The sequence below is a fragment of the Stenella coeruleoalba genome (genome assembly GCF_951394435.1).
Source record: "Stenella coeruleoalba genome assembly, chromosome: 12".
Taxonomy (NCBI): domain Eukaryota; kingdom Metazoa; phylum Chordata; class Mammalia; order Artiodactyla; family Delphinidae; genus Stenella; species Stenella coeruleoalba.
In genome coordinates, this window is record NC_137158.1 from 17,159,412 (window position 1) to 17,176,761 (window position 17,350).

The 17,350-nt window shown below is 34.5% G+C and overlaps 1 protein-coding gene across 3 annotated transcripts in view; it reads right to left on the bottom strand.

Moving 5' to 3' along the window:
* Window positions 1-17,350, bottom strand: part of LOC307195514 (uncharacterized protein) — a 169,349-nt gene that overhangs the window by 71,777 nt on the left and 80,222 nt on the right. For 2 of the 3 annotated variants that reach the window (XM_079939627.1, XM_079939625.1), the window contains exon 2: window positions 6,615-6,669. In XM_079939627.1, the coding sequence (XP_079795753.1) occupies window positions 6,615-6,641 (27 nt within the window). In that variant the 5' untranslated portion in view covers window positions 6,642-6,669. Of the gene's footprint in view, window positions 1-6,614; window positions 6,670-7,248; window positions 7,394-8,168; window positions 8,464-17,350 lie in introns of those variants that run through there. The other variant, XM_079939626.1, reaches the window with a different exon arrangement.

A 17,350-nucleotide genomic window follows, 5' to 3' on the forward strand; every position in this document is an offset into this window, starting at 1 on the left:
TGATCATCTCAATAGATGCAGAGAAAGCTTTTGGCAAAATTCAACACCCATTTATGGTAAAAAACCCTGCAGAAAGTAGGCATAGAGGGAACTTTCCTCAACCTAATAAAGGCCATATATGACAAACGTATAGCCAACATCGTCCTCAATGGTGAAAAACTGAAAGCATTTCCACTAAGATCAGGAACAAGACAAGGTTGCCCACTCTCACTACTCTTATTCAACATAGTTTTGGAAGTTTTAGCCACAGCAATCAGAGAAGAAAAAGATATAAAAGGAATCCAAATTGGAAAAGAAGTAAAGCTGTCACTGTTTGCAGATGACATGATACTATACATAGAGAATCCCAAAGATGCTACCAGAAAACTACTAGAGCTAATCAATGAATTTGGTAAAGTAGCAGGATACAAAATTAATGCACAGAAATCTCTGGCATTCCTATACACTAATGATGAAAAATCTGAAAATGAAATTAACAACACACTCCCATTTACCATTGCAACAAAAAGAATAAAATATATAGGAATAAACCTACCTGAGGAGACAAAAGACCTGTATGCAGAAAATTACGAGTCACTGATGAAAGAAATTAAAGATGATCCAAATAGATGGAGAGATATACCATGTTCTTGGATTGGAAGAATCAACATTGTGAAAATGACTCTACTACCCAAAGCAATCTACAGATTTAATGCAATCCCTATCAAACTACCACTGGCATTTTTCACAGAACTAGAACAAAAAATTTCACAATTTGTATGGAAACACAAAAGACCCTAAATAGCCAAAGCAATCTTGAGAACGAAAAATGGAGCTGGAGGTATCAGGCTCCCTGATTTCAGACTATACTACAAAGCTACAGTAATCAAGACAGTATGGTAATGGCACAAAAACAGAAATATAGATCAATGGACCAGGATAGAAAGCCCAGAGATAAACCCACGCACATATGGTCACCTTATCTTTGATAAAGGAGGCAAGAATATACAGTGGAGAAAAGACAGCCTGTTCAATAAGTGGTGCTGGGAAAACTGGACAGGTACATGTAAAAGCATGAGATTAGAACACTCCCTAACACCATACACAAAAATAAGCTCAAAATGGATTAAAGATCTAAAAGCAAGGCCAGAAACTGTCAAACTCTTAGAGGAAAACATAGGAAGAACACTCTATGACATAAATCACAGCAACATCCTTTTTGGCCCTCCTCCGAGAGAAATGGAAATAAAAACAAAAATAAACAAATGGGACCTAATGAAACTTCAAAGCTTTTGCACAGCAAAGGAAACCATAAACAAGATCAAAAGACAACCTTCAGAATGGTAGAAAATATTTGCAAATGAAGCAACTGACAAAGGATTAATCTCTAAAATTTACAAGCAACTCATGCAACTCAATAACAAATAAACAAAAAACCCAATCCAAAAATGGGCAGAAGACCTAAATAGACATTTCTCCAAAGATGATATACAGACTGCCAACAAACACATGAAAGAATGCTCAACATCATTAATCATTAGAGAAATGCAAATCAAAACTACAATGAGATATCATGTGACACGAGTCAGAATGGCCATCATCAAAAAATCTAGAAACTATTAATGCTGGAGAGGGTGTGAAGAAAAGGGAACACTCTTGCACTGCTGTTGGGAATGTAAATTGATATAGCCACTATGGAATACAGTATGGAGGTTCCTTGAAAAACTATAAGTAGAACTACCATACGACCCAGCAATCCCACTACTGGACATATACCCTGAGAAAACCATAATTCAAAAAGAGTCATGTACCAAAATGTTCATTGCAGCTCTATTTACAATAGCCAGGAGATGGAAGCAACCTAAGTGTCCATCATCGGATGAATGCATAAAGAAGATGTGGCAAATATATACAATGGAATATTACTCAGCCATAAAAAGAAACGAAATTGAGTTATTTGTAGTGAGGTGGATGGACCTAGTGTTTGTCATACAGAGTGAAGTAAGTCAGAAAGAGAAAAACAAATACCGTATGCTAACACATATATATGGAATCTAAGAAGAAAAAAAAAAATGGTCATGAAGAACCTAGGGGTAAGATAGGAATAAAGACAAAGACCTACTAGAGAATGGATTTGAGGATATGGGGAGCGGGAAGGGTAAGCTGTGACAAAGCGAGAGAGAGGCATGGACATATATACACTACCAAACGTAAAACAGATAGCTAGTGGGAAGCAGCCACATGGCACAGGGAGTTCAGCTCGGTGCTTTGCGACCACCTAGAGGGGTGGGATAGGGAGGGTGGGAGGGAGGGAGATGCAAGAGGGAGGGGATATGGGGATATATGTATATGTATAACTGATTCCCTTTGTTATAAAGCAGAAACTAACACACCATTGTAAAGCAATTACACTCCAATAAAGATTTAAAAAAAAAAAAATCCAGGCCCTCCGAAGTATCTGTTATATTGATAACACATCGACACTTTTTTTCTGTGTATTCTCAGCCGTGCCCATTGCCAAGTGACATTGAAGTCCCTCTTTGCCCAAGCACTTTTTTTTTATGGCTTGGCGCCACATGGCTTGCGGGATCTTAGGTCCCACAAGTTCCCCGGACACGGATCAAACCCCGGCTCCCAACAGTGGAAGTGTGGCATCCTAACCACTTGGACTGCCAAGGAATTCCCTGCTCAAGCACTTTTACGGGCCATCTTCAATGATCACCTAATGATTGCAGCTTCCTCAATTTCATCCTTCCTGTTAATAACGAAAGATTTGGTTTCAAAGTCAACAATAGACACCTATTTTCACCAAGAGTAATGTGTTTCACTCAAATCACTACATTCCTTTCACGCCCATTATAGATTTTCCTAAACAAATTAAATCAAAACGAAATAAAACAAAATTGCTGAAAGTACGAATAATCTTCCAATACGATTCAAAACATATACAGCAAGACTTTATGCTACCTACCTGTTGAAAATTACCAAGAGACAACAAGTGAAAAATAATCTGTTTTGTCCATTAATGAATAGGACTGGGGTTGTTAAAAAAATAAGTCGAAACATTTTTTGAAAAGGGATATCCATTGGCATTAGCTAACCTGAATCTAACCTTGAAATTTCAAGTCAAGCAAGTGAAAATAATAATCCAGATGAATTGGCAATAAAAATTAGGCAACTTGTCTGTTTTTCACATTGACAGCTCCCAATATTTCCAATTTTCTAAACAGCTTATATTATTACAAATGTGTTAAAAAGCTAAAAAAAAAAACCCCCACAAAAATTATGCCACGTACGTGGAAAAAATAGATTTCTGAAGAAATGGATTTTGTTCACCATACCTGGAGCAATACTTGTGTCCAATAAACCTGGAATACTCCATTCTGAGCTTCTTCTATTTCTGTTTCTTTTTAGAGCTCTCTGAAGAGTTAGTTTTTAGATTTTCCCATTTTTAACATGTAATTATTATAAATAGCAAAATATATCGATATTTATATTTATAATGCTCCTTCTATATGATAGAAGGAGCATTCTTTAATGCAATGGTTTCCAGACATTGCTTCACGTTAGTATCAACTGCAGAGATTTAAAAAATCTCATGCCCATGCTGCACCTCGAACTAATTAGATCAGAATATGTGGGAGGCAATACAGGTATCAGTAGTTTCTGAAGAGTCCCCATGTGATTCCAATATGCAGTAAGGTTTGGAGACCATTGCCTTAATGTCTCTATCATGTAATAGCTCAAATAAATGGCATTTTAATTTATTTTAGGTACATATTTTTATTCCAGCTTAATGTTTCAAGAAATTCTAAATGAATTGTTCTCAGGCAGAGCTCGTATACCAGTATTACTTCACAGTTCCCCAGCTTAGTCTAATTTTCAAAGCTGTGTTTGAGAACCTCTGCCCCAAACTGCTAACAAGGTGTTCCCTAATACCTTCCAAACCGACTTGAATGACCAGATGCAACTACATTATCAGATACAACTTATTTGTCATTTGTAGTAGCATTTTCATATAACTATATACTAAATTATTTTCAAATATGTGTTTCCTCAGGAATGTGTCTTGCAATCATATTAATATTATGAAAGTGCTTAGATGATTATATCTTCAGTGTTCGAACAAAATCGAACTTAAAATCAATACAAGGGAAATGATCACAGATTAAAAATGAAGTTAAGATTCCATTAAAAGATGAAGAGAAATTCTCTATATGCTGCTTAATATATCTTTACTAATTCCACTGCCCCTTACTGCTTGGTAGAATTGAAAATTTAATATCTAAATGGTAAAAAAATAGAAGAAGTAAGGCCTGTTAACTCCAGTGAGCATGGAATTTGAGACATGAGCTTGAAGTTAGTTAAAGCACTGAGATTTCAGCACATAACTAAAAATTCCTCTAGAATTATGGCCTTAAAATAGTATCGATGATGAATGTTCCCTTTTTCATAATGAAATAACATCTCTATTTTACATCTAGAAATATCTGACTTTATTTCAGACATATTTCCAATCAATTAAAAAGCCACATGAGTAATTACAGATAGGTAATTTGAAATCCTAGGTTTTGCAAGAAAAGAGACAGAAGTTCAAAAGATAGCATTAATCTGTGAATACAATATTAGTTAGCAGCAAAGCTGGGTCTGAGACCCTGATTTTTCTGACTCCTCACATGACAAGTATTCTCATAGGCCACATAGTGGAAGACTAAATATTGCATAGCTGATGGAAAATGGTGTCTTCCAAATTATACATAGTATCTTTATAATGAAAATAGCCCTGAAAATGTATCTGAAAGAACCAGAAGTAAACAACAAATCACCAAATAATGACTTTATACTTTGGTGCCAAAAAATAAGAACTTTACGTTCTTCGAGAGACATTAGGGCGTATTCTAGTGTCATTGTGCTTCTGGGCACCCAAATCACAGAGCAGGGCATCCCCTTCAGAGCAGGGATAATTTGCAACCAAGCACACCTGGTCAACCAAAACCATGTTAGCTTTTGTTCTGGTTAGCTGTGGCATCCTGGGGACTAGTTAAGAATCCAGGGTGACTGGTTAGTGCTCTTGCCTTACCACTTATTAAATGTTTTGTATCTCACTCCTGCTGACAAAGCTATTAAAAAGCACACAAAGACAAAAATGCACTATGAAGCATTACTACATTAAATAAGACAAAAACAATAAAGAAAAAAGGTTGACCCCACTGAAATTTTATTATTGAGTTAGAAGAATTTGTAGACCTTGTTGAAACAAATATGTGGTAGTAGTTAAAGATTAAAAAGGTAACATGTGTGAAATATTTTAAGGGGAAAGAAAATCACAAGCTGATTGCATTATTTTTATGATAGGATTAAATAGTAATCCTATTTGAATACGCACAGTGTTAGAATGCACCCAAGCTTATGCATATCAACGTACATTCTTAATGGTTTCTGAAGATTCATAAAACATAATGAACTGCTTTGACCCTGAGAAATTACACTTGTAAATGAACTACATAAATGGAACGTTCATGTGCTTAGAATGCGTTCTGTTTTATTACAAAGCTAGCTCACTCTGTACATGATTTAGAAATTTATTCGACTTTACTGCCCTAAATATCTGATTGATTATTTAATAGATGGTTGATAAAACATTTATAAGGTCAACAGAATTTAAAATAATAATTAGTATTGCTAAACCAGGCCCAAAGCTAACCAGGAATAATTAATCGAGTCCTCTAACTTATTTCTGTAATACTATATCACATGTTATAATATACTTATGCTGATATTAGTGTGGCACTTAGAATAGTGTGAGATACCAACAGGAGGACAAATATTTGCAAATGTTAAAGACTGAAGAAGCATCATTGTAACCCAACTGATAAGGAATTTTGAACTCCAGGGGTCTTATTTGTTTCACAACTTAAACTTTTACCATGTATCCTTTTATTTGGAAGTCAATCAATCAGTGTCTTATGAGCACTAAGTAAAAACAGACAAAAAGTGTTGCTGTTCAATACTCAATGGACTTTAGAGTAGCATGTGGTATAGGTGCATCCCCTGAACACTTCTTCATTCTAATAGTCTGGTGTGTTAAGTGCCTCCAGGCATCTGGTCTTTGTTTCACACTGTTCATTCAATGGCTCCTTCTTTATTTGAGAAGTTCAATTTGTTCAGTTCAACCAAAATGAAAATGAAATGATACCCATGGTAAGAATGCTGTTCATAAATACAGAGGTGAGGATGATGAGTGGAAAGATTAAACATGGATTGTCACCACGTTCCAATGGGAATTGTAAATACTTGCTGGAACTACTCACAGTGTTGGATTTTCCAGAAGCAGAAGTGGAATGCTTCAGCCAATTTGGGATTTTACCTGCTAACCAATCCAGCAAGATATTAGGGATGGGATGATGTGATAGTGAAAAATCATGTTTAAAATAAAACAATATGTTCCCATTAGATTTTACTTCTAGTGAGTCCTTCTTTCAGATGAAAATGTGTCATTTTTAAAATCAGAAAACTCAGACTGAACTATCTTGTTGGCAAGCTAGAAAATGAACCCTTGTTGCCAACCTGAAATACAAGAAGTCAAAAACTCAAAATTTCTCCAAGTGATGTGTTTCCCAAATTCTCAAACATACCTCACACTTCAAGATCCACGGTAGCATTTCAAGCAGGATCAAGGTAGAATATTAACTGGAAGAGAAAAGGGGAGAGATTACACCCCTCATAGAAGAAATAACATAAACAAAATCTCGAAGACAGCAATGTGGAAAGTACCTTTGGAAAATGGAGCGCAATTCAGTGTGTCCAAAGGGTAGGGTTCATGTTTTATTAGAAATAAAAACGGGAAAGAAGTTTTTGTACTGATAGTCAAAGCCTCACATGTGAGGCTGAGGCTAAGGAATTTTGAGTTTATGTTGTGGGAGATATGAATCACTTTTTTTGAATGGAGTGAGGAAACAGCATGAACCAAGCTGGGCTCTCTAAAGGATCCCATTGGCTTGAACATGCATGAAAGATCAAAGGATAAATCTTATATTTTTGTCTTGTCAAAACTTTGGTAAAGTTTTCAAGTACTAAATAACAATGTAGCAAGAGCATTATCCCCAAATGGGAGGACATGGCCCATCTTGACTCAGTCTTTCACATTTAGAATCACTAGGTATAAGGGGGCTTTGGAAAAGAGTGATGAAATAGAAAAGCTAGATCATTACTAGAAAATACTTTTGATTTCCAGCTTAGTGTCAATGTAAGGTTAATCCTAATACTGACCACAATTGTGCCTTTTCAGACTTGTGTTCCCAACAGCAGACCTAATTGATGACTTCCTAAAGCAACTTGATATATAAAATCAACAATATACAGAAACACTTCTAAATATGTTCTCTTCCTTTTCTTATACAGGAAAGTGTCATTTCTGGCAGAGATAGAAGAAAGAAAAAAAATCACAAACGTCGTTAACCTTTGAAAATTGTGAGTGAATGTTTACATTTAAAAAGCAAAACAAATAAACAAACTTCACTTTCATACAATTTTGCATCCAAATACCTTTCTTATTTAAAGAACTTTAGAAATGTTTCTAAAGAAGAATGGAAATATTAATAGTGTCTAATAGATACAGGCTTAAGCTTTAGGAGTGGGCACTAGTCTTGTGACTTCTAATTAACTGATCAACCAAGAAGAAACTCTAAAAGGGAAATATCCTTGTAAGTCTGTGGCATGCAAATGTGGTGATGTTGGCTTTATTTCAAATAAACCAAGCACTCAAGAGAAGTGAAATCTCAGCAGTTAGTGGCCCCTCGGAGGTCACCACTTTCATTAACAGAAGTTGCTTCCTTGCTCAAAAGTGAGTTAATACAGTACCTTCCCAACAATGTGTTGAAAGGATCAAATACATTATTTAATATAAAAGTAATATTTCAACTGATATAGTCTTTGATTATAATTAATATTCAATAAGAATATTTTCAAAGGAAATACAATTATTACTCATATTAATAATAGACATAATATATATGTATACATAAACACCATCATGTATTGAGTGTCTGTCTTATGTCAATATGAACTAAGAAAATATATATTATCATTTGTGATCCTCAAATTAATATTATCAGTTTGGTCTTATTATCCCCTCCTATTTTACAAGTAAAGACCAAGAGGTTCACAGAGTGTAAATAGCAATAGCTTACTCAGTTGGAGTGTCTGGCTTCAATTTAATCTCGTTGCTTCATTCTGCTAGGTGTAGTAGAGGTCTCTTCTTATAGGTAGCCTTCAAAGAAGGCATAACGCCTCTGCTCTCATTTATAATTTAAAAGAAATATGAGGGAAACAATTATGTACATTTTAAGGATAATAGCTTGCCAAATGTGGGACAAAGAGCTTCTAGCATTAGCGTTAAGATATCCACAGTTCCAGCCAGGTTGTAGCCATGGGTTTCCTTATAAAGATGGAAATTCTCAGGATTGTGTTGCTCTCCTGATTTAGATCAGGGTCTGTGGTCCTACATGCAATCATACAAGTAAGGCATTAGAAAAGCAACATTTAGTTACAAGTATGTTAACAGTAAATTTAGTAGAGGTGAATTGTGTCACATCAGCCAAAACCTGGATTACTCCTCTCTTCCTAAATCTGTATTTCACTGCTCAAACACATATACTTTTCATTATGACACTCAGGGCTCTTCACAATTTGAATTCAATTGTCTTTATAGTCTCACTTTTTCCCCATATTTCACCAGCCATCCTAAGTTAACATCACCATTCCCTCAATTCTGGAACAGCTGATACATTTTTCAATCAATTTTCTTTCCTTTTGCTACTCCCTCAGCCAGAAGGTATATTTTTCTCCAATTCTGCTTTACGATATGTCTTATTTTTCAAGGCCTAACTCAAAAGCTAGCTTCCTTCTGCTCTATGAAAGACAATGCCAAGAGAATGAGAAGACAGGCCATGGACTGCAAGAAAATATTTGCAAAAGACGCACTTGATAAAGGACTGTTACCCCAAATATACAAAAATAACTCTCTTAAAACAGTAGAAAAATAACCCACTAAAAATGGGCCATAGACCTTAAAGTCACCTCACCAACAAAAACATACAGATGGCAGATAAACATATGAAAATATGCCCCACATTATACATCATCAGGAAAGTGCAATTAAAACAAAAATGAGATACCACTACACACAGTAGAATGGCCAAAATGAGAACACTGACAATGCCATGTGTTGGTGAGGATATGGAGCGACAGGAACTCTCATTCATTGCTGGTAGGAGTGCAAAATGGTACAGCCACTTTGAAACACTGTTTGGCAGTTCCATACAAAATTAAACAAACTCCTCCCAGATAATCCAGCAATGGCATTCCTTGATATTTACCCAAAGAGGATGAAAACTTATGTACACACACAGAAACACACACGGATGTTAATAGCAACTTTATTCATAATTGACAGAACCTGGAAGCAACTAAAATATCCTTCATTAGGTGAATGAATCAACTGTGGAACATACAGACAATAGAACATTATTAAGTGCTAAAAAGACATGAGCTATCAAGCCATGATAAGACATGGAGGGAAATCAAAGGCATATTACTAAGTAAAAGAAGCTGATCAGAAAAGACCACATACTGTATGATTCCAACTATATGGCATTCTGGTAAAGGAAAAACTATGGAGACAGTAAAGGGATCGCTGGTTGCCAGGAGTCAGAAGGGATGAAGAGGCGAAGCACAAAGAATTTTTAGGGCCTTGAAAATACTCTATATTTGAAACTATAATGATGGATATATGTCATTATACATTTGTCTAAACCCACAGAATGAACAACACCAAGAATGAATGACAATGTAAACTATGGACTTTGGATTATTATGATGTGTCAGTGTAGGTTCATCAATTGTAATAAGTGTACCATCCTGGTGGGGATTTTGATAATGCGGGAGGCTGTGCATGTGTGGTAGCAGGAAGTATAAGGGAAATCTCTATATGTTCTCGATTTTGTCATGAACCTAAAACTGTTCTAAAAAATAAAGTCTTAAAGAAAAAAATAAAAGGTAGCTCTCTCTTATCTTATTTATATATATATAAAATTTGTGCCACTCTATTTCTTGTATCATTTTGCTTTCTAAAAATAATTCATAATTTGCAAACTGTATTTCTCTTCCCTGAATGCCTAGTAAAGTAACGTTCTACTACTCAGGCTACCATGTTTGTTGTACGTAACCAAATGTTTTCCAGAACAAAATGATGATCTTGCTCTTGTCATTCAGATCAAGCCATACCTATAGTTTGGGGTAGCATATTTTAATTCAAAAATTGGCATGCAGATCTTTTCCAGAAGCAGGTACCTTGAGGATCAAGTGACTCAAAAAAGTACCATTTGAAAAGAGTTGAAAGAAATTAAAAATTGTTAGGCTGGAAGAAATTATAAAGACAGAATGATTTGGCTTGTTGCATTTAATTTGCAGAGTGCTGAGAAATAGACAATGAATCACAATTACATGGAGGCAAAGATAAAGATGGATATTATAAAATAGAGGATTTCCAAAAATGGAAGGCTTATGCTGTAGAGTTTTACAGCCACAGGTGGTTTTAACTCATGCTGAAATATTGTAGAGGGAATATCTATCTTTAGCAGACATTTTGGAGGAAGTAGATAAGGGGGGAATAATAGAGACTTTTCAAAGACTTGTTAGGAAGATGTTGCATTACAGTCTACATTACAAAATTTCAAAGTCATTCTTTCCTCAGATGCTCAAGCCTGTATTTCACAGTTTGAAACATTAGCAACACTAATATCTGAACCCTTGGAGTCTTGCCTTGACACTCTACCTTCTTAGTCATGAAGTTCACCTTAAAAATCTTTCTATGATTCATTGTATACACCCAAAATTGTTATTTTTATCAATTTGTACCAGCTAATAATATATACCTATTTACCCATGATCATGCATTTAAATAAAGTATCCATTAACTTCAGGCTGAACATAAGGAAACTTTAGAGAGGCAGCAAGAGGGACAAAGGGGAGAAAAACATTTCTTCTGTCCTCCCCACACAATAAATAAAGTTGGCAATATTCCAGGCTTAGAAATTTTCATTAGTTAAATAACAAGTAGTGGCAGTTGTTTATTATTATCGCTTTTTAAGCTTTTGCAGGCTACTAAAATGGCTGACAATTGAAAGTAAATTCAGTTAGTTTAAATTAAAAAATTAAGATTTCAACATATTCTATTTGTAATTACTGATACTTTCTAACTTTGGCATATATTTATTTTAATTATTATGGCGGAGCTCTTATAATCCTTTTGCAAACTTTTTTTAAAAGGGAAGGATGGAGGAGGAAAAGAAGAAACATATACTAGAGGTAACATCTTTTCCTTACTCATATCTCTGGAGGCAAATGTTTTAAAAGTTGAGAACTTAGGAGACTATTTCTTAAAACTGTATATATCAGGGAGAAAAAAACTGCTAGAGAGATGTTCAAGGCCTGTGTACAGCTGTATTTCATCTGATCCTTCAGGCCTGAGTCCTGTTCAAAAGGTTAATTCAAGTAACATCTCCCATCCCTCTTTCCTTCCTGACACCACTTCTGTGCCTCTTTCTTTACAAGCACACTTCTTCTGCTAGATCCCACTGCAAGCAATTCCCCAGCAAGACTGGAGAAATGTCTTCTGGAAGAGACTGGTCCTGCCTGCAGACATGGGCCCTCAGACATGGGCCCTCGAAGAATGGAGACACTTTCCCAATTTCCTTCCTTCCACTTCCTGGCAGTGCCGGCGCAATCCCGGTGCAGGGATTCTATAAGGCAACTGTTGAAGGAAGGAAAGACTAACAAGACTATTGAGTCCGTTTTTTTGGTGAAAGGAAAAGATCCACATCTGGCCAAAAAGTAATTCAAAACATGAAACTCTAAAAAGGGAACCCTCTTGCACTGTTGGTGGGAATGTAAATTGTTATAGGCACTATGGAGAACAGTATGGAGGTTCCTTAAAAAACTAAAAATAGAATTACCATGTGACCCAGCATACCCACTATTGGGCATATACCCAGAGAAAACCATAATTCAAAAAGACACACGCACCCCAATGTTCATTGCAGCACTATTTACAATAGTCAGGTCATGGAAGCAACCTAAATGCCCATCGACAGATGAATGGATAAAAAAGATGTGGTACATATAGACAATGGACTATTACTCAGCCATAAAAAGGAATGAAATTGGGTCATTTGTAGAGATGTGGATGCATCTAGAGACTGTCATACAGAGTGAAGTAAGTCAGAAAGAGAAAAACAAATATTAATGCATATATGTGAAACCTAGAAAAATGTTACAGATGAACTGGTTTGCAGGGTAGAAATTGAGACACAGAAGTAGAGAACAAACGTATGGACACCAAGGGGGGAAAGCAGCGGGGATGTGGGTGTGTGTGATGAATTGGGCGACTGGGATTGACATGTATACAATGATGTGTATAAAATGGATGACTAATAAGAACATGCTGTATAAAAAAATAAAATTCAAAAATTCAAAAAAACAAAGAAACTGACAAGGGAAACAAGATAAAAAAAAGATATTATTCAAGAAAATGTTATTATATATAATCTCCTAAGTGTTTGCTCTCCAGATGTGTTTAAAGAATTTAATAAAAGATTTACTAAAGGTTTATAAAATTGAGTTTGACAAACATTTTTTAGTGTTCTTTTTTGTTTGTTTGTTTGGTACTCAACATAGATAATTTCAATTTAAACTAGGAAAAATGTCAATCTCTGATGTTTTCTTGGGCCTAAATTCCATCTCAATACAAATAGAGAAAAACACACATAGTAAGTTCTTAAAAATGATAGCTGTGCTTATGATTAGCTTCCATGATATGTGAGAATATTTATAAATATAACTAAACAATCATATCATGAACCTTTAAAAATTTCCTTATTAAAATTTTTGGCAACATGTTTAAAACGTTTAATACCATTAAGCAAATAGCTTTGATGTAAAATGTAAAGATACTAATTTAATTTATACACTTGGTATATGTAAACTACATTATTATAGATTAGATGACTAAATCATCTATATAACATGAAGCTTAATTTTAAAAAAAGTGTATTGAAATACATCATATGTAGAATTCTAAGTAACATCACTCCTTATGACCCAGTCCCCACTTGCTTTGTAAAAAAATATAATAATTAATTAAATGATTTTAAAAGTGTCTTTTGAGAATTCTGAAACTGATTTTTATTGAGCTTTTATGTTATATCAAACCCTTTACTATGTAATTTAACACCCCTGAATCAGTTTATAATCAATATTTAAAGAAAGTCCAGTTACACTAAAAAAATACCTTGGCCGTATCTGTGCACACAGAAGGAACCAGAGCGCTCAACATTTTGTTTGACCCCCTCCTGGAAATTCTTGCCATTATATCTTCCCTCTCTAGTTTCTGAATCCTTGGAGAAATCTAAGATGGCAGAAGAATTATGAGGGGAAAAATGAGGCTAGTTGTTGAAGCGAAAGGAGTGAAGGTTTTCAAATGTTAAGGATAATAGCCTATGTTTTTCTTGTACTTTTTCCTCAAATTTCCTCTAATAGTTCAGATTCGAAGAATGGAGACACTTTTCCAATTTCCTTTCCTTCTCCTCCCCCACATCACGTCTTGGTCTTCACATACTCATATTCTTTTTACTATTTTGCGTTGTTTACAGTTCAAAGACGACGAATTACTTTGGGTAAGAATCACATGTAAACTCTGATGCTTACTAAAATCTAAATGAAAACCACAACTCAAGTGCCTTATATCATCTGAAGTTAGTAAATTTTGGACAAGTGATAATCACTGTTTTAATAACATAAAATCTGTGAGTGTATGTGTGTGTAAAGGCTTCTAAAATATAAAGCATGGAAACAAAAGCATAGATAAAATTCATAATTCAAGTACATCTACTTTAAGAAAGTACTTTTTTAAGTATAAGCATTAATTAATAGATTTTATAATAGATCAGGACCAAGGTTCACTAACACATTTTTGGAAACAAAATTTGGGGCCATCAGAGTAATTCAGAACAAATACTACTACTTAGTGTAGGAGTAGTATACTACTACAAATAGTATTAGTCCTACTTTTTGTAGTAGTAGACTACAAATAGTCAAATATTTGACTATTTTAAACATAAAATTAGAAATATCTATGAATTTATTAAAATTACCAGATTACAAAAATTAGACAGAAAGGAAAAAAGTAATTATTGAGCAACTATTGTTTCTAGGAGTTAAATTCTGTTTAATTATACACTTAAATATGCATATTTTAATTATATATTAAATATGCATATGTATATATTTGATCTCATGAAATCCACTGATTGCCTAATTTACTATTATCCTAATTTTTTAAATGTTTTTGTTAGTGCCTTTGAATTTTTGTATATCACAGAGAGTGGTTTTATATTTAATAAAACGTATAAAATATTTAATTCTAAAGATATTTAAATGTATATTTTTCTATTTATATCCTGATTACTATTAGACCAAATTATGAAACTAGGTGCTCTTACTTACCATCTTCTCTGAGTCTTCTGTACTAGACAAGTATCAAATTCTAAGCAAAAAACCAACTTCCATCCCCCAAGGACATTGTTTCTTTTGAATAAAGCAAAGAGCTCAAAGAAAAAGTTGGAAGTGAAAGGTCAGATCTTATAGGCTCAGACAGTTTCTCTCACACTGGGACAAATTTTATCCTTCTTTGTCATGCACTGCACATCACTAGATAAAGTTGAAGAAACACCACTTGGATGAAATGTTTGAGTCAATATTATGCTCCTTGGGAGTTAAAAAGAGTTTACAACCTACTTCTAAGCCCCAGATGTGGAACACAATGTTGAGTTTCTTGCTGAAATACAGGATGAATAAAATATTGGAAGAGAGGGGCACAATTTATTGATATAATGTTAGACCTCATTATAGATGTTAATGAGAATTTTTCTATTTTTTTTTAGTTTATTTTTATATACTATAGTCAAAATTTTTATAAGACAGCAGAAAGTAACACCCACCCTTTCAGGCAGTTGAAAAAAGCAGTTTTGTTAGTGTGGGATAAAATATAAGGAAAAAGCATGTTGTGATGCTCCCCCCAAATGCTGGTTATTATGGCTAAACTGCAGTGATAAAGCACTTCTTTTATTAAAATTTCATTTCTAGGAGCTTTCCTTATAACTATCAGGGAAGTATTTTAGCTGTGTGTTGACACACTGACATGAATTTGGTATTATATATAGCTTGACACAACCAAGGAATCCATGAAATGATGCTCTATTTAGAGAATACAATTTAAAGTTCAGGTTAATCATATATTCATATTTACTAAGCATGAAATATATGCTACCTCTTTGATACGTGCTTTCTGTGTAGGCAGAGCACAGCACACGTATTAAGCTATATGAGACCAAACAGGCTGGCTTTATCCCCTCAGGGGGTGAAAGTCATAGGGCTGTTGAGATGGACCACAGCTCTTTGCCCTTCATCTGCTCTTTATTTAGGCCAGCAGTGCAGAATCTGTGGAGAATCAATGCACTCTGTGAGATAGGAATGGTGCAAAGTATTGGCAGAGTCAGTATCAGGGTTAGGTTTCTCTTAAAGCCTTTGATTCAGCTGACAGCGCGTCTCCTGTGAAGTTGACCTTTGTGTTTCCTTCAGAGCTTGCTGAAGTTGGCTTTCCTCATGAAGGCTACATTTCTGCCAGGAGCAGGGTGGTCCCCAAAGGTATGCTGAACAGACAGATATAGGGAAACAAAAAAGGCATTCATTAAGAATATAAAGAGTTTTAATAATAGGTGGGAGTAGCTCTCTGGGCTTGGAAAGTGCCAGATACTTCTCGTCCTCAGGTTCACTTTAAGGCTTGCGGTGCCTTCTTCAAAACCTACTGTCTTTGATTTCACTCAGCTTATCTTTTAGCAACATGCTCTTTTTATTAAAACAGGGAATCAAAATCCTATGACTTAAACCTTGAAGCGTGATTAGTTTGTTAAGCCTTTTGTATTTATTTGCATGGCTAAACTGAACTAGGAAAGAAGTAAGTAAATTAACTTTTGTTGAATAATTATTGTCCCATGTTGACAAAATGTTAAGTAACTAAGTCACGGAGCGAGTGCTTGAGGAGAAGATCAGAAAATTAATTCTAACTCACCCCATATTTATCCCTAGGTGATAGAATAGAAAAATAATTGACAGAGTAAGATATATGATATAATGAAAAGTATGCAGAACATTATACTATTTATTTTAAAATATTTAATAATGACTTAAATAATAATTGTCTTACCAGGCATATAGTAAGCTATAATTTCTGGGCACCCCTTCATTTGCCACTGCACATGTCTGTTTTTCCTAAGCCCACCAATATGTATACATACATCTTCATTTCCATTTGCTTTCAGAATACACAAGTTTACAGTTTTTTTATTCATTATAATTTAGGTCAATTCCATCCTCAAGCTATTAAGGGAGGTATGATATTCTCACCAGTAAACTGTCTCTCCATGAATTTCAGGATGAATTATTGCCAGGAATTTTTATTATAGACAAGTAAATCCATTTCAGGTTTATGGATATGTGTTTTAAAGTGTATCTCAGAGGTCAATGTTCTAACTAAGTTTCTTTCCCAAAGCTAAATGTCTAAATTAATTTTTGCTTTAAACCTTACTTGTAAACTAGGCTTCTACCAACTGATGATAATTATTATTTAATAATTCAGTTAAATCAAAAAATGTATAAAAGGATAAACGATCTAAACATGGGAAAATCAAACCTACATCTTTAACGTGGCCTTGTATATTTAACAACTCTGTTTGGTTGAGCAAACTTAGTATTAGTAAAATCATAGCAAATATATTTGACATAAATCTGAGAGACATTACTCTGCACGGTAAATTGTTTGGCTTGGAAATAACAACACAATATGGAGGACTTGGTTTTCAATGATTTTTCTTTCAGATCTTGAAACAAACGTCAAGTCACAAATTGTTTACATAATATTTTGGATTTTTTTTCAATATATACAGATAAATTTTCAGAGATGAGATATGTTTCAGTTCTAGGCTCATTCATTATTCTTCTCTTTTTATATTGATAGCTCCTTTTTAATCAAAGTATAGTTGATTTACAATATTATGTTAGTTTCAGGTGTACTGTATAGTGATCCAGTATTTTTATAGATTGTATTCCATTAAAATTATTACAAAATATCGGTTGTACTTCCCTGTGCTGTAAAATATATCATCGTTGTTTATCTGTTTTATACATAGTAGTTTGTATCTCTTAATTCCATACCCCTATTTTGCCCTTTCTCCCTTCCCTCTCCCCACTGGTAACC